Source organism: Siniperca chuatsi, linkage group LG14 (assembly GCF_020085105.1).
Source record: "Siniperca chuatsi isolate FFG_IHB_CAS linkage group LG14, ASM2008510v1, whole genome shotgun sequence".
In the NCBI taxonomy this organism is placed as follows: Eukaryota; Metazoa; Chordata; class Actinopteri; order Centrarchiformes; family Sinipercidae; genus Siniperca; species Siniperca chuatsi.
Window position 1 is genome coordinate 7,994,679 of NC_058055.1, and position 26,716 is coordinate 8,021,394.

General features: G+C 38.7%; 1 protein-coding gene across 3 annotated transcripts in view; it reads right to left on the reverse strand.

Moving 5' to 3' along the window:
• The window catches only part of gabra3 (gamma-aminobutyric acid type A receptor subunit alpha3), a 93,048-nt gene that overhangs the window by 50,285 nt on the left and 16,047 nt on the right, over positions 1-26,716 (reverse strand). For all 3 annotated transcript variants that reach the window (XM_044223232.1, XM_044223231.1, XM_044223233.1), the window contains one exon: positions 13,564-13,670. In XM_044223232.1, the coding sequence (XP_044079167.1) occupies positions 13,564-13,649 (86 nt within the window). In that variant the 5' untranslated portion in view covers positions 13,650-13,670. The remainder of the gene's footprint in view (positions 1-13,563; positions 13,671-26,716) is intronic.

Below are 26,716 nucleotides of genomic sequence, written 5' to 3' on the forward strand. Positions count from 1 at the left end.
ACTGTTGGTATGATGTTCTTTTTCTGAAATGTGGTGTTACTTTTACGCTAGATGTAATGGGACACACACCTTCCAAAAAGTTCAACTTTTGTCTCGTCAGTCCACAGAGTATTTTCCCAAAAGTCTTGGGGATCATCAAGATTTTTTCTGGCAAAAATGAGACGAGCCTTAATGTTCTTTTTGCTCAGCAGTGGTTTTCGTCTTGGAACTCTGTCATGCAGGCCATTTTTGCCCAGTCTCTTTCTTATGGTGGATTCATGAACACTGACCTTAACTGAGGCAAGTGAGGCCTGCAGTTCTTTGGATGTTGTTGTGGGGTCTTTTGTGACCTCTTGGATGAGTCGTTGCTGCGCTCTTGGGGTATTTTTGGTCGCTTTTCATGGCCCCACTCCTGGGAAGATTCACCACTGTTCCATGTTTTCGCCATTTGTGGATAATGGCTCTCACTGTGGTTCGCTGGAGTCCCAAAGCTTTAGAAATGGCTTTATAACCTTTTCCAGACTGATAGATCTCAATTACTTTCTTTCTCATTGTTTCCTGAATTTCTTTGGATCTTGGCATGATGTCTAGCTTTTGAAGATCTTTTGGTCTACTTCACTTTGTCAGGCAGGTCCTATTTAAGTGATTTCTTGATTGAGAACAGGTGTGGCAGTAATCAGGCCTGGGTGTCGCTAGAGAAATTGAACTCGCAATCACTATTTCACAAAGGGCCATGTAGGTTTGGATTTTGTTTTCCCTTAATAATAACAACCTTCATTTAAAAACTGCATTTTGTGTTTACTTGTGTTATCTTTGACTAATATTTAAATTTGTTTGATGATCTGAAACATTTAAGTGTGACAAACATGCAAAAAAATAAGAAATCAGGAAGGGGGCAAACACTTTTTCACACCACTGTACTGTCCAATGTGAGTTTGACAATGTTATAGGAGTGCAATGCTAAATCAGTGGAGTACTTTTTCAGTGTAGCTTGGAAAGGTGACTATTGTTGAACTCTGATAAAAGAATGTGAGAGAGGCAAGAAACAAACAGTCTTCTGATTCATTCCCATCCCAACAAACAGTTGGCTGCTGCTGCTTATGCATGTTGAATTCAAAGTAGGCACCTCTGGAAATGCCCCAGCATCCTCACTCAACTACCTTGTCTCTCTCTAAGGTGCGTCACCCCCTTTGGAGTGATGTATGAGCCACATATGACTGATAACAATCCTGATATCCATCCACCACTAAAGTGCTCAGACGACGCACTCACTGAACTGTCTTGCTGTTGAGCACTGGGGGCGACCAAAATCGAATGGAGGGGATTAGTGAGGCTGCTCGGAGCTTTGTGGAGAAGATATATTGGAAGCTGATGACTTTTCTTGACTGTGGTTATGGGGGCGCTGATTTATTTACTATATATGTGGCAACAAATATTTAATTCCATCTTCCTGTCATCTAAATCCCACAATGGGGGAAAAGGCGTTGGGGAGGGGATGTCTAATTAGCAGTCTTGATTAATAAATAGTCAATTCCAAGCTTGAATTCATGCATGAGTTAACCTTTACAACATAACTAATCTTCCTCACCAGGTCCTCCCACACATTCTCTCCAAGACTACCAACATTATATTGATAATGTTATGCAGCAGCACATTATGCAGCATATTGTCTCTTACCAGTGGAAGCCTCATAGCATTCAAAGCCTTTACAATATGACTGATTTTTCTTTGTTTGCCTCTTTCTTCCATTTTCCACTAGCCTGTTTTGAGCAGATAATATGAACAGGAGAGACACTGAATGGGGGATGTAATAGCTGCTAACATACACATCTACTATATTCGTTTATCTACGACAACATTTATCATGATCATTTCTTTCTTACTTCTTTTATCCACTTTGGTTCAAGTTTGAGAGGAGCTGTCCTAAGAATTTCTTTTCGAATTTGTGGAAACTGGAACTTGCGTAATGAAATGTGAAAGCACTTTAAATTTTAAAATTTAGATAAACTACTAGAGTGATTTTGACATATCTTCACAACAGAAGGCTGTGATTTCTTAATTTTTTTTTAAATTTTTAGCCATGCTAGCAATGTTGGTATGTCCATCGCTTTGGTCCAGACTGAAATATTACTACTGGATGGATTGCCATAAAATTTACACACATACATGTTCTGCACAGGATGAATTGTAATCACTTTGATGATTCCTTAACTTTTCATCTAACACCATAATTTCAAAAAACGAATTTGTCCACTAATTTGGTTCATGACCAAATACCTGCAAACTTAATAACGTTCCCATCAGCCTCAGCTGTACTTTATGTTCAGTGCTTATTAGCAAATGTTAGCATGCTAACATGCTAAACTAAGATGGAGAACATGGTAAACATTAGACCTGCTTAGCATCAGCATGTTAGCATTGTCATTGTGAGCATGTTAGCATGTTGATGATAGCATTTAGCTCAAAGTACTGCTGTACATAAGTGCAGACTCACAGAACTGTTAACATGACTCTAGATTCTTAGTCTTGTTAAATGTCATATTTCTAAGCTTTCTACACAATATCCATTATAGCGCTGTAGAGCTGGAGCTATACAATGTCCACCCATCCATCCATCTTTCTCCAGTAACTTCCTCCAGCTCTAACTGTGGGATCCCCAGGCACTCCCCTGCCAGCTGGGCTGGAGTCCCTCCAGCATGTTCTGGGTCTTTTCCCAGTTGGCCATGCCTGGCACACTTCTTAAGGCAGGCACCTGGGGGACATTTTTAGCAAATGCCCAAACCACCTCCACTGAACACACTTTGTAATGTGTGTTTGCAGTAGATGCCAAGTTAGGTTTTGTGTCAACTGGGAACATTTCTTCAGAGTGCTGACTTCTTTTACCCATTGTATTGACTTAAAGGAACAAACTGTTACAAATTTCAGACAGTTCCAAGACATTTGCATTGGCTTTCTTGCTCAGAGCTGAGGACTACTGAAACAATTTCAACTTGGGAAAAGGTTTTCAATAGTTGTTCAGCAATAATGACAGCCCTGGCCAGCACTTCCTTCCCAGCATCTGTTTAACACTTCCAGTTAAAGCAAGAGGTGGAGGCCAATTTGGGGCCTCCTTGGCCTATTGATCACCATTAGATTGTGTTTGAGACTGACAGTGGAACAAGAGGAGGAGGAAAATAAAATCAATTGGAAAATGTTAATTTCCAGCTAATCAACCAACAAATCGTCCAACAATGCTGTTCTCTACCCTGTATGGTAAAAAATATGCTATCTGTGACTGTTTGTAGAAGTTGCCTCAATAATTTCTTGTAGCACTTTGCAGTCTCTCTGCAGGCTCTGCATAGAAGTTTTGTTTGGTGAAGTTACAGAAAAGTGTGTTTACAGTGTGTGTATGTGACACTTCTGTCATCCACTGAGAAACACACATATTTACAAGTCTATTATGACTCAGACAAATCTACTCAAACGTCAAGCTGTTTTTAAATGTACAGTATCATTTGGTGCACATTCTCGTCTAGGCTTAAACACTGGTCCATCCTTTCTAGCACTGTGCTCCTCTTTCCATTCACTATGCATTCATCCTGTCTGCTCCTCCCACACACAGTCTCAATTCCCCAGTCCATCGCTATAAAAGCCTCTGCCTTACTTGATCTTGGATTTTAAACAGTTTTCGCCTGTCTTGTTGTCCTTGATCTTTAACTAGCTTTAATTCACTGCCATGACAACCAAGGTCAGTGAGAGGGCAGAGAAATGTCTTTCCAGTGTCTGTTCAGGCTGCAAAACGGAAGCTGACCCATCGTCTGAAAAGCTTAGAGTACATACAAAAAGAAAAACTGCAGAAATGTTATTTCAAAAATAATGAGAGCTAGGTCGGCTAAGGTCAGTATTCCCATTATCACATTGTAAACAATTATTTCAAGCGAATCAGATTTGAAAATGCAGTCCAGGCTCAATGTGGAGATCCACAGCAAGGTGTTTAATTAAATTCATTAATTTAACATTTCATTTAAAGTAACAAATCTATTTTAAAAATCATGTAATGTGATAAAGGACATACATTTTGCAAGAGGAAACTGATATTTTATTGCAGCACCACAAAGAAATATGCTAGAAAGGACAACACCCTCCCTACAGCAGCAGGAAATTATCTAACAAAGATATGATCTGAAACGTTTGATATCAACGTTTGTGACACCAACCTACTTTCCCAGGCGTTTTTAGAAAAACGCCACAGCTTTCGGTGTCACATGCAGCGCTGATATCTACAGGGATTACAAAGCGCCTAAATTACCTGCATCAGCAGCAATGAAGAGATCATGTATATCTGTAAGCATGCTCCATAGCACTCCATGCTATGTAGTGCTGTAAAACCTGACTGAAGATGTGGTTATTTTTCATGGAAGTAGACAGGTTCATATGGTAAATAATTTCCTATAAAGCCCCAGGAAAGCTAGATTAAAAACAACTCAAGAGCTGTTGATCTTGAGGCTGACATTCCCCATTTTTTAATTCAAAATCTCATTACAATTTCCAAGGAATACAGCATTATTACAGCTAGAGGACGGGGAGCAAACAGAATCCAATACATCATATTGGACTGTGCTGAGTTTATTGTAACAGGCCTACACATAAATCCTGGCTACACAGGCCATACTAGACACCATGTAATTCCCAACCAGGGAGTGTGCTTATATTTGTTTTTATATAGCCTAAATTTCCTTGATTTAGTGATCCTGAAGCCACAGGTAAAGGACACATACAGCAGTGTCTCGCAGCTTTTACAGCCAACATATGCAGCCCCATCTGGCTGGGCAGGGTATGTCATAGTGTTGGGTCCTCTGTGAAACAGGAGGCTGAAAATATTGGAGCTCCTCTTTCCTATCACTCGCATCCTTGACAGCAGTCTTATCCTTTCATCGTTTTCCATCTCAGTGACACATGTTCTCTCTCCTCATCGCTGATCGCTATGCTCCTTTCAACTTATTTTCTCTCTCGCTCTTTTTTTTTTTTGCTGACACCAGCAGAAGATGACTATATTGCCATCCAAGTGGGATATCTAAATGTTACTCATTCTATAGAACTAATGCATATTACTCGCAGGCAAGGTGTGGTGTATTAGAATAAATCTATGGAAGTGGTTTTATCAGTGTATAAATAGGAGGGTAAAAATGCACACAGTAAACATTTACTAGTTTACATTAAATTTTTCACCTTTCATTCATTGTGAGCTGTTGCCAGAATAGCCTCTGCAGTAAAAGCCTGTCCGCGGCAACCTGTGTCAGTCACAGCAGGCCGTTCCGCATGCCGACCACACTGCGACATTAAGGACATTCAGATGACCTTCCATACACACAGACACACAACTTCAGTACTCAGACCATGTTAGGGAACAGATTTAACGTAACGGGATCTTAGTTCAATATAAGTTTAAAAAATGTGATCTGTAATGTTTGCTAAAAATCTGCAAATTTGTGATGAGATTACCTATTTGATATTTGGTGGGAGAAAGTGAGTAGCACTTGATGCTGGAGTGACTTACTCCTGTGATGGGAATGCACAGAATAGAAATTAGGGCTGCAGATTATTTTCTCACAATGGAGAAGCTGGAACTATAGAATGTTTGGCATTTTTGCTTTAAAAATGATTTAAACAATTAATCAGATATCAAAATAGTTGCCAATTAATATTCTGGCGATCGACTAATCGATTCAGCTCTAATAGAAATAGTTGAAAACACTAGACATTATAGTTGGTTGATTCTTTAAAAGAGTACTCCACTGATTTTGCATTGCACTCTTATAACATTGTTTTACACGATGGACAGTTACAGACAAAAGGATGAAAATCGATGCAGAAGACCCAGAGATATTGTCTTTTTTATTCCCCACATTATTTTCCTTGTCAAAACCTGGCACCGACATTACCCACAATGCAACTCCACCCTTAACAGTTCGGTTGGAAATTTCGGTGTGTTATGCTAGTAGCAGCTAATGTAGGAGATGAGGAGCAGGCTGCAGAGGTCTGGTAAACTCGCTTCTTTCTAACTCAAACCTCTATATTTATTTTTTTATTTTTTTTCATTTTTAATTGTCTTCAAAGTCTTCAACCCCAACCAAGGCTGACTCAAATGTATTTATCAGAGTTCATGCAGCTCCCTCTGGAGCCACAAAAGAAAGGAAGGGGCCAAGTGGACTGTAAACCAGGATAAACTGGTCTATTGACTATCTCACACCTAAGACAATGTCAAAAGCTTCCAGGCAACATTGTAATCACTGCCACTTCTGGAAAGACGCCTATATGACAACCCAGTGGGGCACATCACACCTCCACTTGTGACACCTCTGAGGAAGGTGGTAGAGCTACAGGTACAACAAAAACTGTGAAGGAAGTGTTATCACTATGCAATCTAACAGCAGCCCTGCTGGTTCCTATTAGTCAGTAGTAGACTTCTTTATTAGGAGGCCAAAGGAACAATAGCTTCCTACTGTACAGCTTGAAGAGTTAAGTGTATATAAACACAGTTTACCTCAGTGAAAGTAAACAATATGAAAAAATGCTGAGCCTATAATGTAGATACAAAACTTTATCTTGCCAATTTATACAGTTGTAAGTCATTTTAAAAGTAATCTATAAAAGATAAGTATTCACCCGTAGCTAATTACTGGACTGCACCCAACCCCAGAACAAAAATGGCACAAGCTCCCAGATTTTATGTCTGCTGCATCATCTTTTGTCCTTGGTCGATGAGTTTAAGTGCCAAGTCTAACTGTCCCCAAACCAGTGTAATAAATCTTTTCCTGCTAGTGTTCTGCCATTATGATAACATGACATGAATGAATGTTACTGCCACTGGTTCAACAGACAGGGCAGTAAAACCATCCAGAGTTTATGTTTGGAAAATTGAACGATTAAAACGAGTTTTAAATTGAAGGTATTTGCAGCATAATATGATCAACTGAAACACATTCTTTTTTTCTTTTGTAGGATATCGTGCAATAATTTTTTGTGCAGTCCTCTCTTATGAGGGGGAGAACAAATAAATACCTTTAGATTTCTCTTTTTCCTCTAAGATTCTCCTGGTGTGCTGAAGAATGGATCTATTAGTGATAAAAAAAGAAGAGTAACGCTGGATAAATGGTATTTTGCCTTTCAATTGATGCTTTGCCTTTATGCGTAAGTGCACTGGAGAGCAAGCAACATTGTTAATAATGCTCCAAGTTACTTTCAGTACACAATCAAATGCACTGAACAATTTCTACAGTTATTAGATCCCTTAAACAAAAGTTGAACAGTAATTGTCTTTTCTCTCTTTATTGAAAGTGAACATTTAACACACTGAAGAAACAGACAAAAAAAATGACAATGACTAAATAACAATACAGGTCCTTGTACTGAGGTTTTTGCATGTTTTATCATAGTTATAACAAAATGCATACATGTGTGCTATTCTACATTAAGTCCAACCATCTACCAAAAACACCTTTCTCAAAACCAGGCCAAGTTCTCCAAAGACAGAATGGTTAGCATAATGCAAGTCTCAGATGCAATTTGACTACTTGGACTAATATTTCTATTTTATTCCAAAACCACACAGCCTGGAATAAAATTTGGCATTATCACAAGGCTACTTCATAAAGCCTACTTTGTCCTACTGCTCACTTAACGTTCATCTTGTTCCAGATTTTGTTCCACTTTTCCCTCTTAAACTGCTGTTAGAACAAGCTGCAAGTGAGCTGCATTAACACTTTGGAGCCCTAAACCAAACATTTGTGAGTAGAAAGGATATACATATTTACAATAACACAAATGAACAGAACTAACAACGGGTAATTATTAGTTACTTATTACCAGTTTAACATCATCATGATACTGTAAGTTCTTAATCTGTGAGGAGATCCACCGCTATGATCTATTAAACAATCACAATATAAAAGAATACGCTGGCTGATAAACATTTGCAGATAAAATGATAATCAGCTTAACTAGTGGCAATTTGTTTAAATGCACAGATATTGTGATTATCTTGATTCTGTGATTTAGTTTCCTAGAAAGAACTGTCTATCTTGACTCTGCCAAACATTTGATTTCCAAAAGCACAGGCTGGAGAATCATAACTATCCAGCATTATTAAATAGTCTGTTCCCTAAAAAGCTATTTGATGAACTGCCAAAGAAGTCTAACACATTTTTTGAGTTGTTAAAATATGCAATACAGCTGGTTTATGTGATATTGCATTCTTTATTACACAGCTTCTGTGTCTTTTATGATTTAAGTTTTGGCAACTGTTGGTTTTTATTTATGTATTTTATTTATTTTTTTAAATTATTTTTTAGGGATTTTTTTTGCCTTTATTTGATAGTGCAGCTGAAGATAGAGAGGAAAGGGGGAGAGAGAGACAGGGGATGACATGCAGCAAAGGACCGGCCTGGATGCGAACCAGGCCGGTGCGATAAGGCCTTGGTATATACTACTGGGGCGCCCCAACTGTTGGTTTTAACTGCATGACAGGGAGGAATCTTCTAGTGGGCTCAAGTTTTTTTTTTTTTAAACCAGAAAACAAGCTATGTAGCCTTGAGCAGCAGAAAATGTTCATGCAGTCAGCATTAGAAGAAACTTGTCACCTGCTTTGAGTTTCCATCAATAGGAAAGGAGTGTGGGATATGCAATTAGTTACGATTTAATAACTACAACTAATCACAAATTAGTGTTAATTTGCCAACAGCAACACAAAAGTTTTATATGTATAAATCTATGAAATAACCCTATTTAAGACCAAGTTGCCCCTATAAATCAAACAGGAAAGTAGATTTAATTGTACACCTACACTTTCCATGACAAGCCATAACAAACCCTTTGTTCACAACACTTTGCATCAGTCTGTGCAACATTTTCAAAGGCACAGTTAGGTGTAAGGATTTTAATCTGTATTGAATGGGCTGTTTATCCATAGTGTTACCTCAAACACAGATTCAACTTCAGAAGGAGTCGGGGGTGGATGTTGCTGGTGGCGAAGTTATATGGGGTGTACTGAAATGATTGTGTTTCATAGACAATGCTCCATGGAAAGTGAGTCATAGCCATTTCCTTGAGGAAAAACCCCCCAACCTGAAATAAACAACATAAAAACAACATGCAAAAGATACTGCCTGAGCTATGTTAGAACAACAAAAACACAATATAATCTAACAATTTCATGGATTGGTAAAGTCCTGAGGGTCCATTCTGAGCGGCATCAGACGGTAGTTAAGCATTTGTGTATTTTCCAGGACTGAGTGGTCTGTGTTCAGCTGTGCAGACACCTTCTGGGAAATCCATTCCAGCCCCAGTTTGATTCATGCCTGCTGGGGTTGTCAGCTAATTGGTTACTTTGATGATCATTGGCCAGATGCTCACTATATCAATAGAAAATTGACTGAAACTCAAAAGCAATTAGGGCACAGGTCAATGACATTTTTAAAGAATTTGGGATGTTGCAAAGACAGTGGTTTCACAAGACACTCCTGTTGCTACTAGCATTATTTCTCTAGTTGTTTACAGTTAGTCTGCACGTTCTCTATGAAATAAAGCTTTTCTACAGTAAGTCAGTTACTTGACTTATCAGTTACTATATTAATAGAATATTGACAAAAACTCAATTTAATTACAAAACAGATCAATAAAACTTAAAGAATTAACAACATGGGAAAAGGAAGAGGGACTAAAGTTTTTCTTAATTCCTTTTTTAATTAATCAAGGTCTTATTTTCAAGGTTTTGACCATCATTCCCGTCAGTTGAGAGAATTTTACTCAAAAGCTTAATAGTAGCACAGGGTTGCAGACACTCCACCAGTGTAAACACGAGCAATACGACAAATCCACTTTTACCCTTTTATCTAAACCCCTTATTTGTAAGCGATAACCAAGGTGAAGGTTGAATTAATTATCCTGACCGTTTTAAGCATCCATTAGATCTTACAGAGCTATTTTCTGGTACCACTTTGAGTATACTTGCACTTATTGTGTGTGCATGATGAATATACCTAACCGGTCTTGCTGTTGTATGCCCATGGAATTGATAAAGAGGATTTGAGTCCACTGTGACCCTCACTAGTAACATGATACAATACCTGATGGGCCAACTAATGAAATAAAATCCTGCTGTAAAAAAAAGAAAAAGATTTGTCATTAAATGAAAAATATGGCTGCATATGTTTGTTGTTGTTTTGTTGTCAGTAAAGTAAAGCAGGTGGTATAAATTCACTGATCATTTCTGATTTAACACCCAGCTTTGACTTTCATTTCTTTTGACTCAGAGTAGAAACTATTTGCCTGGTCATTCAATCAGCAAAGTGGCTCAGCCATGAATACATTACCCTTGTCCAGACCTGTGACACATTAACCTTGACAACACTACCGAAACAGAATGTTATCTGTTGACCAGGTCACATCTCAAAGTGATGCCCCTCTCTGCCATGCTGTGAATAATTCATGTGATTGGGTGAGAAAGCGAGTGAAGGCTGGGCAACTTCAGAGCTGATCCAGAGCTGAAAGTGTACATATAGCACTCTCATCCTTATAGCTATTGATTATGTGCCACGTTAGCCAGCAGCTTAGCAATAGATTACAAACAAAATAGACAACAAGACGGCCTGAGTGTCCACACTTGGTAAGAGTTGACTGTAGAAGGGGAGGGCGAGAGGTTAGAAGCGAGGCGAGCTGATGGATTAAAAGACCTTCGCCGAATGGAAATAAACACAGCCTTCTCATTCATATGTAATACATGGATTCCTGGGAATAATAGCTTAATCATCCCTGTCGTTCAGTGTGCGGGAAATGAGGAAATTTGGTGATGTGCAGAATGACAGACCCTTATATAGAGGATTTGTCTGTTACACCTTAATCCATTAGGAAAGTCTCCTGCCTCAACTGTAGTAAAGCCGATTTGGAGCCTGCCGATAGCATCAGTGGGCATCAGGGAGGTGGCAGTTCTCAGAGAGAAACAGCTCTGCTGATACGCAGATATGTACAGAGAGGATGTGCACGCTGTTCTGAGGATTATTTCTAAACTCCAGCAACTTGAACTTTGATTGACAATTAATATATACTTTCATTTTTAGATGCAAATTTCAAGAGAAATTCCATTTTTGGTTCAGGTTTGAATTTCTTGAGAGGCGACATATGTCTTGACCTCAAATGAACTAAGGTAAAGCCTCATTTAGTGCAGGTTAAACTGAATAAAATGTGTTAAATAAAGACTGCTGTGCAAAGGCTTTCCATATGTGCACTACATCATGCAGTAATTGCAGCGAAAGATTAACATTTGTGAAAATCCTTGTCACGTGCTGCGTTAGGTCCATGCATAATGAATTGCATTGACTGCTTGGACCCTGCTGTAAAAGGGTGTGATGACAATTTTCTGTCCCTGTATATGTCAACGCTTCATACATTTCCATTATTAACGTACTGCTCTCATAACATTTAATGATTTTCCAATTTTTTTATTTTTAACATCCTGAATACTACTGCCTATAATTCTATCTTCAATCTTGTTGTGTGGCCTCACGCTGCATAATCAAACCAAGGTCAGGCTTCCAGTACTTTTGCAATTTTATAACTATGACTATATAAATTATCTATTCACTCAAGGTGAAAGTAAAGGTTTGGACAAAGGTTTGTCACTTAAGACAAGAAACAAAATGCTTGAATGGACAGAGTTTTCATCTACTGTGGTTATCTGTATCTATATATATATCTTTATGGTCTTTACCCTAAATGTATCTAGATCAGGGATTTTCAAAGTCTGACACTTTGGGACCCCCCACAGACAGAATTGAGTCAGCTTGACTACAACTTCAGCCCTGTTTTTTTGTTTTGTTTACATTTTGGCAAATTGACACCATTAAAAGTATGCTGAATTAGCTATTAGAAGTTCCTGTTTGCAAGGAAACTATCACTGGATTACTTGATACTGAAGAAACCTAAAAAACATTATGATACTCAGGCAAGACAGTGTAGTCCCTCATTCGTCCAGGAGTGTTCTATCGTAGAAAAGGTTTCAGTCGTAGTCATCTGGACACTGTTTTCACAATTGAGAATGACTTCCGGATGGGAGCCGAAACGTCTTGATTCTGAACAGTGTCCAGACGGGTACGACTGAAACCTTTTCTACTATTCTCAGGCAAGTTCTGGAGTTATAAGGAGCATCTTTTTTCTATGATTTCTAAGCAGAAATTATGATATCCTCAGAAAGTGTCACACTGAATAAAAAAAAATATGTATATCATCTATGTGTTTAGATTTGACTGAGTTATGACTCCAAGAGGGAGGATTAATTTTGACACAAATTGTGGCTCAAACTGTGTGCTGCAGCATTAAGATTTTCCTTCATTGGAACTAGCCAAAAAACATGAAAAACAGCCTAGACCAATGGTACACAAGATTACTGTATGTAGACAGGGGTGTCAAACAGCAGGTTTGTCCCTAAGTTGTTCAGGTGAACTACATACACCATGTCCTTGAATGGGAAAGGTACAGTGAGGCCAAAGCACATAGTCTCGTAAAAGACCTCTTGCCAGGTTTGTCCAGCACCTTCTCCTGGCCACACATTTCTATTTAATATATGTAATTACAAGCGATGTGTGCTCCTAATAAGCAAGAAGAGCAAAGTGGCACAATGACAAAGCAAACTGGGCTAATCCCTGTCACACTGTTCTGATTTCTTTCCCCAGCTTGCTTTCTTCCAGGTTCGGTGAGCCTTTCCTAGCATGCAAAATCTTAAAGTGATTTACACCCTGCCATAACATCCTACCTTATCAACAATGCTAACATGGCAACCTGTGCAATCTTTTCGTTTGAAATTACAAGGAGTGTGATTAGAATGACTCCTAGACATCCCGGAGCTTCTTTTTTTTGCTGACTCTTAACACACAAACTGAAAAATGTGCACAGGATGCAGCAGTGAAAATGCTGTGAATGGACAATTATAGCGTGTGGTGTGCTGCACAATGCAAATTAATTCACCAGTCAGTGAAATTTAGACCAGAGCAGAGGAGAGCACAAGCTACATTTAGACAAGAGGATAAGCTCACTTTATGTTTATATTTCGGCCCTATTTAGGACAAGGTGGCATGGATTCTATTTTAAGGCATCGTCCAAAAATGTGAAAGTCACAGTGTTGTCCAGGAAGTCCTTGAGTGCAAAAAGTATCTACTAAGGGTGCAGAAGAAAAAAACTAAAGAATATTCTTTCCTTGATCGTTCAATGCTGAAGGTTTTCTTAGACAGTCCTGTACTTGTTTGTCAACACCATTATAGAGGTCTGGTTATTTCATTTGCCAAACTGACAGTCACAGCTGAGGCCATCTCACTCTGTAATAACAAAAACATTTTTTGCTTTTTCTCACCATACAATATAGATGAACTTTTGCTTCTAATGGTGTTGGTTAGATTACAATGTCTGCTGCAGCAGTGAGCCTGATTAATACAGGTATTATACAAAACACATCACCCGGACACCAACAAGAGGGACGGCATTGGGGGAATGAAAGGAAGAAAGACGGTAAATAGAAAACAGAGGAAGAGGGAGGTGAAATACAGTATGTTGTTGTACCTGGCTTCAGGAAAGAGGTTGATGAGCAGGAGGAAGATCCACAAGCCCAAGTCCAGTGGTTTAGGCTTCCAAAGTGCAGCAGCCATATCAGTTTAAACCAAAGACTCCTGTAGAAAAGACAGAAGAGGGGAAAGAGGATGGTGTCATGGTGAAGCCACTGACAAAGACTGGCAAACAGCTCATAAGTGAATAGAGAAAACAATGTAAAAATGTTTATAGCTTAACAGGTAAATGCAGAAGTGACGGACATCGAATGATCGACACATTGCTACTGCTCTTTCTGAACATTCATTTAAGCCTCGATTATAGCACGCCACCCATATTTTTGATTTATATGATTGAAGGTGTCTGTTTGGTCTTAAGCTTATACACTGACATTTTTGTTCCTTTTATTTTTTTAAAGATTTTTTTGGGCATTTTGTCTTGATTGGACAGTGACATCTGTAAATAGACAAGAAAGGGAGAGAGAGAGAGAGAGAGCGAGAGAGCGAGAGAGCGAGAGCGAGAGCGAGAGAGAGAGAGAGAGAGAGAGAGAGAGGGGATGACACGCAGTAAAAGGCCGAGGGTTGGAATTGCAGCAGTGAGGACTCAGCCTTAATGGTACGCGCTCTACCAGGTGAGCTACTGGGGCGCCCCACATTATTAGACCTAACAGCATGTGGCTGTCAAACACATCATATTGTGAGACTTTTTTATTAAGTGGTAGAAATCAAAAATGGATTTATAACAGGTCCACAGTTAACCAAACAACCAAGACACTCAAAGCTTTGTTTATATGTATAACTTTTCACATATAACCAAATCACCTTGAACTTACTGGTGGCGCAGTCTAAGAGCACACACAGCTGTTTCCCTCTCTCCTGCACATCAGTGAGCAGTGGACTTAGTGACAATACTTAGCTTGGGTTATGATATTTGCCAGTGCACTGTTTGTTTGATCTTTTGTTTTATTTGTGATGAACAGTCAAACAACTAATCTCATATTAGGCAAGACATCAGATTTAATTCATATTTAGTGTTATTATTAGGGTCGTGGGTGGGGCGAAAAATTTCCACTGCTCAAGCCCGTCAGCAGCCACAGCTGGAGTCAATGTCTGGTTCACTCATTCAGCAACAGTGGTCATATCTGTTCATTTAGTAGCTCTTGGTTCAAAGATAGAGATTTGCTGGAATATTTGGTAAATCATTTTGTAATCCATCCCTCCACCATGCCGCCCTTTATTATGTTTGCCATAAATTTGGCAATTGCTAATTTCACTTCTTAATGGTGCATAAAGATATCAAATGTTTTCATTGGGGTACATCATAATTAATAAATAAACAAATTCATTCATTCATTAATTCTTTGAGGGTTCCACCTACTGCCTAACTAAAAGCGAGTACATTAAATATTAAATAACCCACCTAAATATCCCCAAACCAAATTAAAGTGAATACATATACATACTGTTATATTTATTCATACATTCACTGTGCAAGCATTGAGTGCTTGTGTCTGTGCTTACACCCACAGGACCCTCAGTAATCATGAAAGATGACGTAGTTTACAAGCTCCAAGATTTTGAGTAGTACGCTAAAAACACAATTTGACCAAACACTACCAGGATAATACATCACATAAAACCCTGGAATAAGCACATTATGCAGCAGTACACCGTTTCCTTCTTCCTTATATCTCCACTCTCTAGATGTTGCATAGCGACTGCATTCCTAACACTGTAATTATTGGTAATTATTACAAAGAGGTTGCAGTCTGGCAATTAACAGAAAGATTAAATGACCTCTCATTAAAAATACATGCGCTCAGAAATTGCCGTGCCTGCTATTGAAGCCTAAAAACACCAGGAAGATGAGGGAAAGGAAGCCAAATGTCTGCAAATGACTGAGGCACAGCAGTTACATGGCCACTCGAGCATACACACGTGTAGCAGCTGTGTCGTACTTAAAAGGCTCCATTGTGCTTTTGTGAGATTCAGCCCCCCTTTATTGCCACCGTACAGAGAGAAGATCAAACACTTTCCTCGAGGGAATCAGTGTTCTCTGTGTTACTGTAGAACACTGATCATTACAGGAGAAGTAAACAAATGAATGGATGTAAAGATACACTGCAGGTTAGTAATAATGCTGCAGCCTGTGACCATCCTTCCACACTACGTTTGTGATGGCTCTGAGTTGAAACCACTTTAAAGGAGCTGTCTTTGTATTGATTGTAGCTCAGCACCACGTTAAGTCAAGATTCACATCTAATAAGTCTTTTAACATGATGCTTGTGAGCCAAAGAACTCTGAATTACCAGCCAATTATTCAAAAATGTCTTATATGTGCCAAGAAATCAGCAGTTCTAATTCCTCACAGTTTGTAACCCAAATTATGAGAAATTTTGAAGCGAGCCAGCGGTAAAAACAAATAAAGTGATACTCTGACGTCCCTGCTTGTGGCCCTAGCATCATCACAAGCCTTACCCGTCAGATTAAACAGCACTGCTGCATGCTCTATAAAACTGAAATGAACAATGGTTTGATAAAGAGGAAGAAATCAAGCTCAGAAAGCCTCAAGGCCAAAATGGCCAGATTGTTTTGACAATAACTTGATATCAAGAATAAAAAAAATTACGTTTTTTTTGTTCCTAATGGAGAGATGGCCACTATGTAGTGTGTGCAGTCACACATGCGTGGTTCAGAAAAATGCTCACAAAATGTGTTCCATCACTTACAATGACTGACCAAGCTTGTAGAAAATATAAGTCAGCAAAAATGTATTCTATTAGCTTTTTTTAAATAATGTATGAAACTTGTTGACAATTTCAATCAATGCACTGACAGCGAATTTGACAAGAACCAATATACATTGACATTCTGCTTCATAAATCCGAGAGCCATGAGGTGTTATTGATGTAAAGATATTTACAGTCATCGTTATTAATCTGTCCTTGTTGCCATAAATAAAAGCATCCATCCATCCAGGCATTTTCTATGCAATCAACTGCTGTACTGAGAAATACTACAGTAGGTTATTTCTGCAACATGGGACAAAAATCATCATGGTCCCGGTGAGTGAAAGGTGTGATCTGAATGTTTTCGTGCCCAAGCAAACATTTTCAAGTAAGCCAGGTAATCTTAACTATAAACTGAATACGAAGGTCCAGGTTATTTTGCATGCATTCATCCAAAACTGAGTTACCCGAGTAGCCACTTAAAAACACACAATTGCAAATGTAGCCAATTAAACTGAGTACGGTTCATGCAAATAAATTGAAATGTTATTTTTCATCGTTTCAGTCCTTATCTCGCTTTCAGCAAATGTCAAGCTCAAGGGCAGGCCAAGTCCCAGACTGTGTCAAATTAAACCAGTCTTGTGTTGCTTGACGAAGTCTGGTAAAACACAAAACTGCAGACAGCAGTTCCTAGATTGATTTTTGCACATATCATATTAGGCATCAGTGTTTTTAACCTCTTTCTTTCTCTCTCTTTCCTTTCTTTTCTCTCTGTACATTTTGTGTATAAACTAATTCTGGATCATTATCCATTAAAGATTTTATGTTCCCCATAAAAACTACAGGATGCCCTCTGGGATCAGAGGTATCATTTCCATGTTTTATAATGTCTGTCTGGAAATTGCATTGCTAATTTCCTGATACATATTGCCACCTATTCTTCCACTCACACAGGGATCATCTTTGCGTATGTGTCATCTCTAAGGCTCTAAATGTCCTGGATGAATAAATCTTTTTAAAATACTTTGATTCCTCTATGCCTGGAGGTTCAGTTATAACCCAGTGTAGTTTTATCACTGATAATCATCATAGTTTGTAGTAGTTGAAAGGGAGGATGAGTTATCATCAGAGTCACAGCACTGATACTGGTAGACTGTAATAATGTGCTCAGTAAACAAAACAGTTAAGTTCCAAAGAACTAAAGAAAAAAGTGAATATTTAATTATTCTCATTAGTCAGCCATAAACTCCATCATCTATTACATTTCCTATAGGATCTCTGTTCTGTTCTGTTTATTCAGTTCATGTCTCCTCAACACAAGCACCAATTAGAGCTGCAGTGAAAAATCATACAGAAAGCTTACTAGACAGCAAGTGTCAACAAAGCCTTTCCTTAAGAATAAGACAAACGGGCATTAAAAGACTGGCTGTCTACAATTCTGCACCCGATTTACCAATACCTGTCATGCAAATGAGGGGCTCAGTGGTCCCTGGGGCTCAGATTGTGCTTGAAACAGAAAATACGGAAGGGAAAAAAAGACTGCTTTTGTTGGCAAATTAAAAATAGCTTGCCTAAGGTGACAGTAGAGCTAAAGTACTCTCCATTTCCCAGTCTTCTAACATTTGTCTTCAATTTGGCTGTCAGTTTTTTTTTTCAAGGAAAAAAGCATATGCAATGAGTAATGTAATCACATTTGACAGAATTAAAAGGCTATAAATGCCTTTGATGCAAATTAGCTGAATAATCTGACTGGACGACTATGTGGAGTGATTTGTTGAACAATAAAGATAAGTGGTAAAAAAAGAAGTGGCAGGGCCTGGTTTCCACCTCGAAGGATGTCAGTTGGGGACAATTTGGTTTTTCATCTATCCATATAGTTTGGCTGTCATTCATGACCTAAAGGAAACTGAAATTCAGACTGTAATATTATAAAGTTCATGGTAAGTTTTCTATGCAAATAAATCCCTCTGGTGCAGTTACCGCACAGGATGTCAAGGAACAGCTAACATTTAAAGGAACTGTGGACCTCATCAGCCAATAAACACTGTCGACTGCAGTAATTGTTGAATTTAGGACACAGCTCTATAGCCATGTAATCCAAGTGGCTAAAAATAGCCTTAAATCCTGTCACATTTGGTTTGATGTGACGGTCATGCACTGAGCATCTACCACTGATCTTTGTGGTCTATAATTTAACCACATACGTAAAGAATTTCAAACTGCACCCACTGTTGTTTTGAAATATTGGTGGGAAACTGATTGTATTCAGTCTAACATTAGGTCACTCATTTCTGCACTAACATAACTTAAGTAAAACAACTTTTCTGATGTCATATTGAAGCAGAAAGAGTATATAAAAACAAAGGAGAAAAACGACAACAGGTATGCTACTGAAGATGGATACATTTTCAAATTAATTAATTAATTTAAACATAACAATCAGCAAATAACAACACTAGCAAAGGCTGGAGGTCAGTTAGAAAGTGACTTGTAGATCAGGGATTCCCGACCAGGGATACAAAAGTAATGGATAAATGTTTCAAATAGATAGCCAAAAATGCTAAAAGTAATGGTAAATTGTTGAAATAGTTTGCTAAAAGTAATAGATAAACAGTTGAAATAGTTAGCTAAAGGTAATACAATAAAAATTGAAATAGGATGAATGAAATAGGTAGCTAAATGAACGGATAAAACTGAAACAGTTAGACAAACCACCTAAACAGTGACAATTAAAAAAGTACTAGTACTACTAGAAAATAGTAATAATATCCACTTTTATGTAATTAATCATTAAATAACATCCAGTTTAAAATCAATTCAAATGACCACACATTTGGAACATGGAGAGTGTTGTTGATGAAGGGGTACTGATTACCCCCATTACCCCCACTGTGGGGGTAATGTCTGACAAAAAAGGCTGGGAACCACTGTTGTAGATGTTGCCCTGCACAATGAGGAACACAGGTGGACCTAATGAATGAGGACAATTTTCCCCCCTGTTTTGGGACCGTGGGCATGAGCGTTATTATGATCATTAGGCCTCATCACTGCCAAATGATCAATGTATTGGGCTGCCAGGCAAAACTGTTTCCACTGGGGCCCATCACTATTATGTTACGTCAGTGATAATTTGTCACGATTTAGGTTTGTTCCTCACAGACATGTAATGAGAGTGCAGTGGATCCATTATGAACACAGCACCACATGACAATAAGCTTCTGTTGCTGTTTTCAGGGCAGAAGAAAGATCAATTCCATGCTGTCATTTTCATCTTGCTGTGCCAAGGTTTGGCTGACTGATGTTCAGTGTAAGTAAACTGTTCACAGGTGCTGAAAGGAACTATAAAACTGTAGAATAAAACAGCCCAAGTGGCCCAGTTTATTCAAAGCTAAACATATTTAATCTCCTCTGAATTTGAGGTGAAGTGACTTGATAAATGTTTTTATTAGTGCTAAACTTGGCAGGAATTTAAGAAATAAGGCCTCTCACTTGCTGGTTTCGCCAAGATCTACTTTTAAAAGGCTTACTCTCCTTGACATGTTTACAGGGGTGCACTGGACTCGTTTATTAGCATAAATAAATTAATAAAAAAAGAATATACCAGATGGAATTATCTTTACAGAGATAGATTTGGACTTTTCACGCTGTGTGCGTAAATTTACGTGACAGTAGAGAGGGAGTAACAGAAGTCTGGTTTCCAAAATGAGGCCAAAGTGGTTAAAAGCAAAACACTGTCACAGCCGTTAAACATTTGTGATTTGATGTTCAGAAGGAGCTCAAACCTTTTTTGAAAATAAAATGTAAACTGCAAGCACAAGGATGTGGTATAGGTGGTGACAATACAGTGCATGTGAAAGTGAATATGACTTGATACTTGACAAGGCAAGGCTTTCAGGGGCTTAAGCTCTCGTCAAGGCTTTGCAACAGCAGACCAGAGACGAGTGATAAAACAATAACAGAAAGAGCAGAGAATGCAAATTCCTGTAAGTACTTACAGGTACTGTAATGTTTAAACCCACGGACATGCCACCATAAAATCGTGATGGCTTGCTGCTCAGGGAATGGCCTCATATAAGACGGCTCCCTGGCTTGTATGGTCTATTTAAACCCATTTTTCCTTCCCCCTTTCACATGTAAAAGTGAGGTTGGATTGTTAGATGTTAGATTGTGTCTGAATAAAGCCGATTTGGCTAACACCTTGATTCAGTATTTCTATAAGCCATCAACAGTTCTCACCGGTCACGTTGCTAATGGGTAAGATCTATAATGCTAACCCAGTTGAGCATGTTTGCACACACAGAGCACAGATGGGTAATTCTCTGTAGATACTGCTAAATCTACAATATTTGATATACATTTATCAAATCTGTAAAAGTATACTATGACTGGAATGTGTTCCCAGACAATGAAACCAACAGAGCTCAATGAACAGTGTTCACGCAATAACCTTGATGATTAAAAAAGCCCATATTTTATAGGGAGCATACCATTATTCACAGAATATTTGCCATTAATAATTGACAGATCACAATCAGTTATTCTTAAATGAATTCCAATTGGAAGAGTGTAACACAGAAAATACCTCTGATCTGTTTCCATACTGAAATCACACATGGTTTTAAACGTACTGTAATCGGGCAGTTGTCCCTGCAATAACATTCATTATGCTAGTGGGAGGAAGAGATCTGATCAGATAGATAGAATGATCATGTAAATCAGTGTGACTTTTACAGTTAGAGACACAGAACACCAAACTACTGCAGATCTGCATACAAGTCACAACAGCCATAAATATAAAAAAAACTGGAAAGCAGCTGTTAAACCACAGACAGGGTGTCTGCCTTGTAGGTAAAATCTGTCAGAGTTCATCAAGGATTCCTGGTGAAGAGCAATACCTTCTCTAGCACTCACCACCTGTGCACATGTATTACCTCAGGCCTTGTTACACTGTTTGCAGCTCAATGACTGCGCAATTCAGATTGCAGACCATATACACATTCTGTTAACCCTTTTAATGATTAAGTTGATACTGGTCTATATTTACATTTCAGAAAGTAGTATTTCACATAATACAAGCAAAGTAAATAGGCCACATACAGTATGAACAAATAAATAAACACAAGTATAGTAAATATGGGAAATACAAGTCCTCTTGTATGCTGTAGTTGAGGGTACAAATGCCATATGTGGGATGATGGGAGATGATTAAAGGGAAAAAGTTTTTCAGGCTCAAGTAATTCTCTGCAAATGCAGTTTCAACATCATCATTAAATATACAGAAAAAAGAACAATAACATCATTAGCAGTGGTTCTACGGCTAAGATACATTGTAACGTTTAGGGCTAAGAGCAAGAAAAAGAAGTCGCTGTTTGCTCAAGACAAGAGGATGAGAAGAAGAAAAACATTTTAAAAAAAAATCACAATACAATTAATGTTGTTTATGTGCCCAGTGGTTCATATTCAAAAAGCAGCATACAAATCCTCAGGGTTTAAATTTAACTGTATTACACAAAAGAAATCTGCTGTTTCCATTTAGTATCGTGGCCAAAATACATACTCTATATTAAGGTTTAAAAATTTGGACTCAGTGATTTTCCTCTATCTAATATTGACTTGTGTGTTAATTTATGAACATGAACATTACAACTATTTTTTTAAAACAATATGACACTAATCTTCTCTTAAGCAAATACTTCATGTTCACCATTATTATAGATTGTTCAGTATGGCTAGGACAATACATAATCTAAAATATCAAATTCACAGATTACAGAACAGTAACTCACAAATGAAACACGCTGACACTAAAGGAGGCATCTAAACTAAAAAGATGCAAGCTCTCAAATGCAATGATTTTATTTTGAAAAGGAATTCCCTTCTTGCGCCATCAGCACAAATACATTTGAAGCAAGAAAATAGATGTCAAACAGAACGTTTGTAAAAGGCTTAACCAGACAAGATGCCTTCAAAGCTGATAGCATTACATGACCAGCAGAGCAGGGCCCCACATGGAGGGGAAATTAATATCTCAGTTCAGAATTTGACAAGTTCTGCATCTCCTCAATGGATTATGATTACAGCTGGAACAAAGTCTTTGCCCATTAGGAGGGGTAACCAAACAGGCTTACAATGAGAAGAAGTAGGCACCAGAAGGAAGAGATTGAGTAAAAAATTTATAGTACCATCAAATATAGTATAGTGCGAGTATTGATTTGTGGTCCTGGAGCTCCCCTATAATCTGTGAACAACATTGGAAGTGGACATTATGTAGTAGGGAGGATGCACCAGTGGTAGGACTATGTATCTATGTATTGTAGTGGACCAAAAAGAGATATGTCAATACAAAACAATAAAGACTGACAAAAAACAGCACTGCTTGTTAGAGATTTGAGATTTGCACAAATAAGTGTTACTTACCACTTTATGAGTAACCAGTCCAGTTCACATATGGTGCATCTTTTTTCTTCTCCTCATTCCTTGCAAATTTTAAAACTGATGCAGTCACAAAAAATGTAGAAAGCATTGCCATGCCACATCTTGCAGTAGAAAGTATTGAGTTTACATTAACAGTTAATTATCACTCAATGCAACAAAGGTGAGTGGAAAAAAGGTGAGATTTCTATCTTTTAGATGAATGTTAGGACAGGGATGTTGGAGTTAGATTACACTTCATATTCCAGGGACTATAAAGACGCTACAGCACAAAACTAAGGCTGAACAAAGTAAGACTTATCTCTAGTTGCCTGCATGGACACACATGTTTAGCCAATCAGTTCACAGTGACGTGGATGCAGCTCAGTTATGCCAGGGAATGATATTGCGGGTCAGCATAGGAACCTACTGCTGTGAGGATGCTATGGGAATACAAATAAGTGTGGCATGGCAAAGAAAGCAATGGATACAGCAGGCAACACTGTGCCAGTGGAGAAAGAACATAGAAATTTGCTGTGGACAATTTGGTGCTCTAGATACACTGATAAAGGGAGGCCAGGTATATGAGATAATACAGTACCCTTAGGAACTTGAACCAGCAGGTGAAAATGAACAATGAGGTTGAAAGCCTCATGGAGCCAGACCACACTGGACCCACTGCAAAACTGAATTATGCCTTCAGGTTTTGTCAAAGTCAGGCCAGTGGTGTCTAAGTTATCACCTGAGAAATCACATTTGAAGTGATGATGCACCCCCACTAATTGGCTCTGTGGCTGCCTGCATTATTCATGGATAACAGCGTGTTCCACTTGTTTGCATGGCAGTAATTGTTATATGATTAACCTGCTGATTGCTCACTTGATTCATTTTCTAAACCACTTTTATCCATCTCACTGGTGCCTGATTGTTGGAACAATTCAGTTTTTGAGGTGCTTGGTGCGCTGCTTTAGGCCGGGGGGGGGGCGGCTGGCCTCATAAAGCTCCTTGTTGTTAAGTTAGCATATTTTGTAACGAAGTTAGCCCCAGTGTGAGTAAAAACCAAAAACAATTTGCTTTAAATAGGCCATGAGAATTTTCATTGACTTGAAGTCTAATTACAATTGAAAATGTTGGATTTCGACAACCCCGAGTCGGGAGTGGGTAATTTGCGCGCCTGCTGCCTTCCTTGGATGTGGTAGCCGTTTCTCAGGCTCCCTCTCCGGAATCGAACGGGGTGCACGGTGGCAGAGCGGCTAAAGCTCCTGCCTCCCAATAAGGAGATCGTGGGTTCGTGGGATCGATTCCCGGACCAGACCAACATCACACAATCTCTCTGGGTGGAGTCTGCATGTCCTCCCGTGTTACCGTGGGTTCTCTCCGGGTTCTCCGGCTTCCTCCCACCGTCCCAAAGACATGCATGTAGGTTAATTGATAACTCTAAATTGCCCGTATTGAATGAATGTGAGAGTGAATGGTTGTCTGTCCTTGTCTGTGTCTGTGTTAGCCCTGCGACGAGTTGGCCACTGTCCAGGGTGTACCCTGCCTAAGGCCCAAAGTCACTGGGATAGGCTCCAGTCACCCGCGACCCCTAACGGGACCAAGCAGTAGAAAATGGATGGATGGATGGATGGATTTCGACAACATTCTCAACACACACCCAACAGCTGGAGCGATGAGCTTTCTGAAATGGAAAAACTTTCGCTAAAAGGAATTTTACGATGAAAAAGATGCATTTTATATTAAATTCCACCTTTAGAACCCAAAATTAAGGAATATGCTAACAAGTACAATCAAAATCATCATAATAAATCATTTAAAACTCACAATGACATAATGATCAAACAAATTATGTGTTAAGTCATTTTTCGAGAGAAAACATATTCATCACTTAACTACGAACAAACTGTTAACCACTATGCGAGAAGCTGAGTCAACCCTCCATCAAATGTATCTCCCAAAGGAACACTGGCTTCAAGCCAGGAAGCAATAAATTATGAACAAGGAATCACTTTATACAGATAGGTTACATTCTTGTTCATTTTTTTATGTTTAGTATCCAATAAAGTAAATTGCTAACAAGACATTTCATGACGAGCCCAGAAGCAACAGCAGCTCTGCTATTTAAACTTTCACACTGTCTAGTTTTGTTAATGAGCTGAACCCTCCATGTCACATTGGGGTTTTCAGGCACTATGCAAAATACTTTTTCCAACTGCTCCTCCACACTACTCTGAAATCTACATCTTATACTAATGAACCATTCCATTAATCTACTGTATAGGACATCCCTCGAGCGTCAGAGGTCTCACATCGTTTCCTTTTATATAGCCAATAGGTGGCCTTTACTAATTGGTGGAGAACTTGGTGAAGAACTGAACTGAACTGCCTTGGTCCAAAAAGGTAAAGAGTAGTACATAATAATGGAATTCACAAGGTCATTACCACTGAAACCAACTTGAGTTATATTGTGCTGATGCTGCACAGGGAAAATTAAATACATCACCAGCATCATTTAATTGTTGGTCCATTAACCTAGTCTATCCTGATAAAGTGGAGTCTGAAAAATGTAACAGCATTAATATTTCAATACGACAGTCCATTCACAAAACTGGCAGATAGACATCCAAAGTCAACAGTCAAACTGGGTAAGAAACGATTAGAGGGCACAGGGCAAACATCTGACTAACTGCATCTTTTGAGTTTTGTGGTTTCACCAAGATTTAAGATGCACCAGGGAGATGGAACAGGAGACGTGCTGTTCATTCTCCGATGGGACTTCCATGTCATTGACATCAATCAAATGGTCCACATATCACTACTGTAACAAAGACGGTCTGTGCATGAACATGTCAGTTATCCTCCAGACCTTTATCCACTCCTTACTGTACATCATTTGTCATGCTAGCAGTGTGGTCTTAAGGATGGCAATATCGGTCGGTCGGTCCACCACTTTGGTCCAGACTGAATTATCTCATCTACTAGATGGGTTGCCATGAAATTTTGTACAGACATTCGTGGTCCCCAGAGGATGAATCCTCCTGACTTTGATGATCGTCTGACTTTTCCTCTAGAGCCCCAGCAGGTCAAAGTTTTCAGTTATCCAGTTAAATATCTCAACATCTATTGGATTGCTATGAAATGTTGTACTGACAATCATGGTCCGCAGACAATGAATCCTAATTACTTTGGCGATCCCCTAACATTTCCTATATTGTCAACATGAGGTTGATATTTGTGATTTTGAGTGAAATGTCTCGACAACTACTGAATGGACTGTAATGACATTTGGTAAAGACAATCATGTCCCCCTCAGGATGAATTGTCACCATTTTGGTCCCTTGACTTTTCATCTAGAGCCATCCTCAGTTCAATGCGTTCACCATCTGCATCTTCAGCATGGCTGTAGACTCTTAGTCTTGGTATACAAGTGTTTTGGAGGAGATTGCTATCCATTGCAGCCCATGATTATATAGTTAATATTAGAGGTTATTGATATTGTAAAGGCTGTTAAACATGTCCAAACATGTTAAAATAGTGTCATGAAATTAAAACTGAGATCACTGATACCGACATGATACTTAATTTATTTCTGACCTGTTTATAGTGTTTATAGTGTATCATATCGTTTTCTAGTACTTTCTCCTGTGTGCACTGACGTAAGGGCAAGCTACTGTAACAAAGAGTTTCCCTACGGGGATCAATAAAGTATTTCTGATTCTGATTCTGATTCTGACTGGAGCCATGATCAAGGAAGCAATACTGACACTGAACCAAATGATTCCTTGAAATATGTTAGATTCTGCAACTCTGATCCTTTTAACGCTAAACTTCAAGTCAAGCTACAGTAAAGTAGAGCTGACCATGTCCTGAATCCTTTCATTGAATCATCAAGCTAGACATGAACGATATTCCTTCAAGTCATGGATTAATCGCATATTGACTTATATTTCAAGGTAAATGTTGACTATTATAATCAACCTTGGTATGCACATTAGAAAACCAATTTAGAACATGCATACCACAATGAAT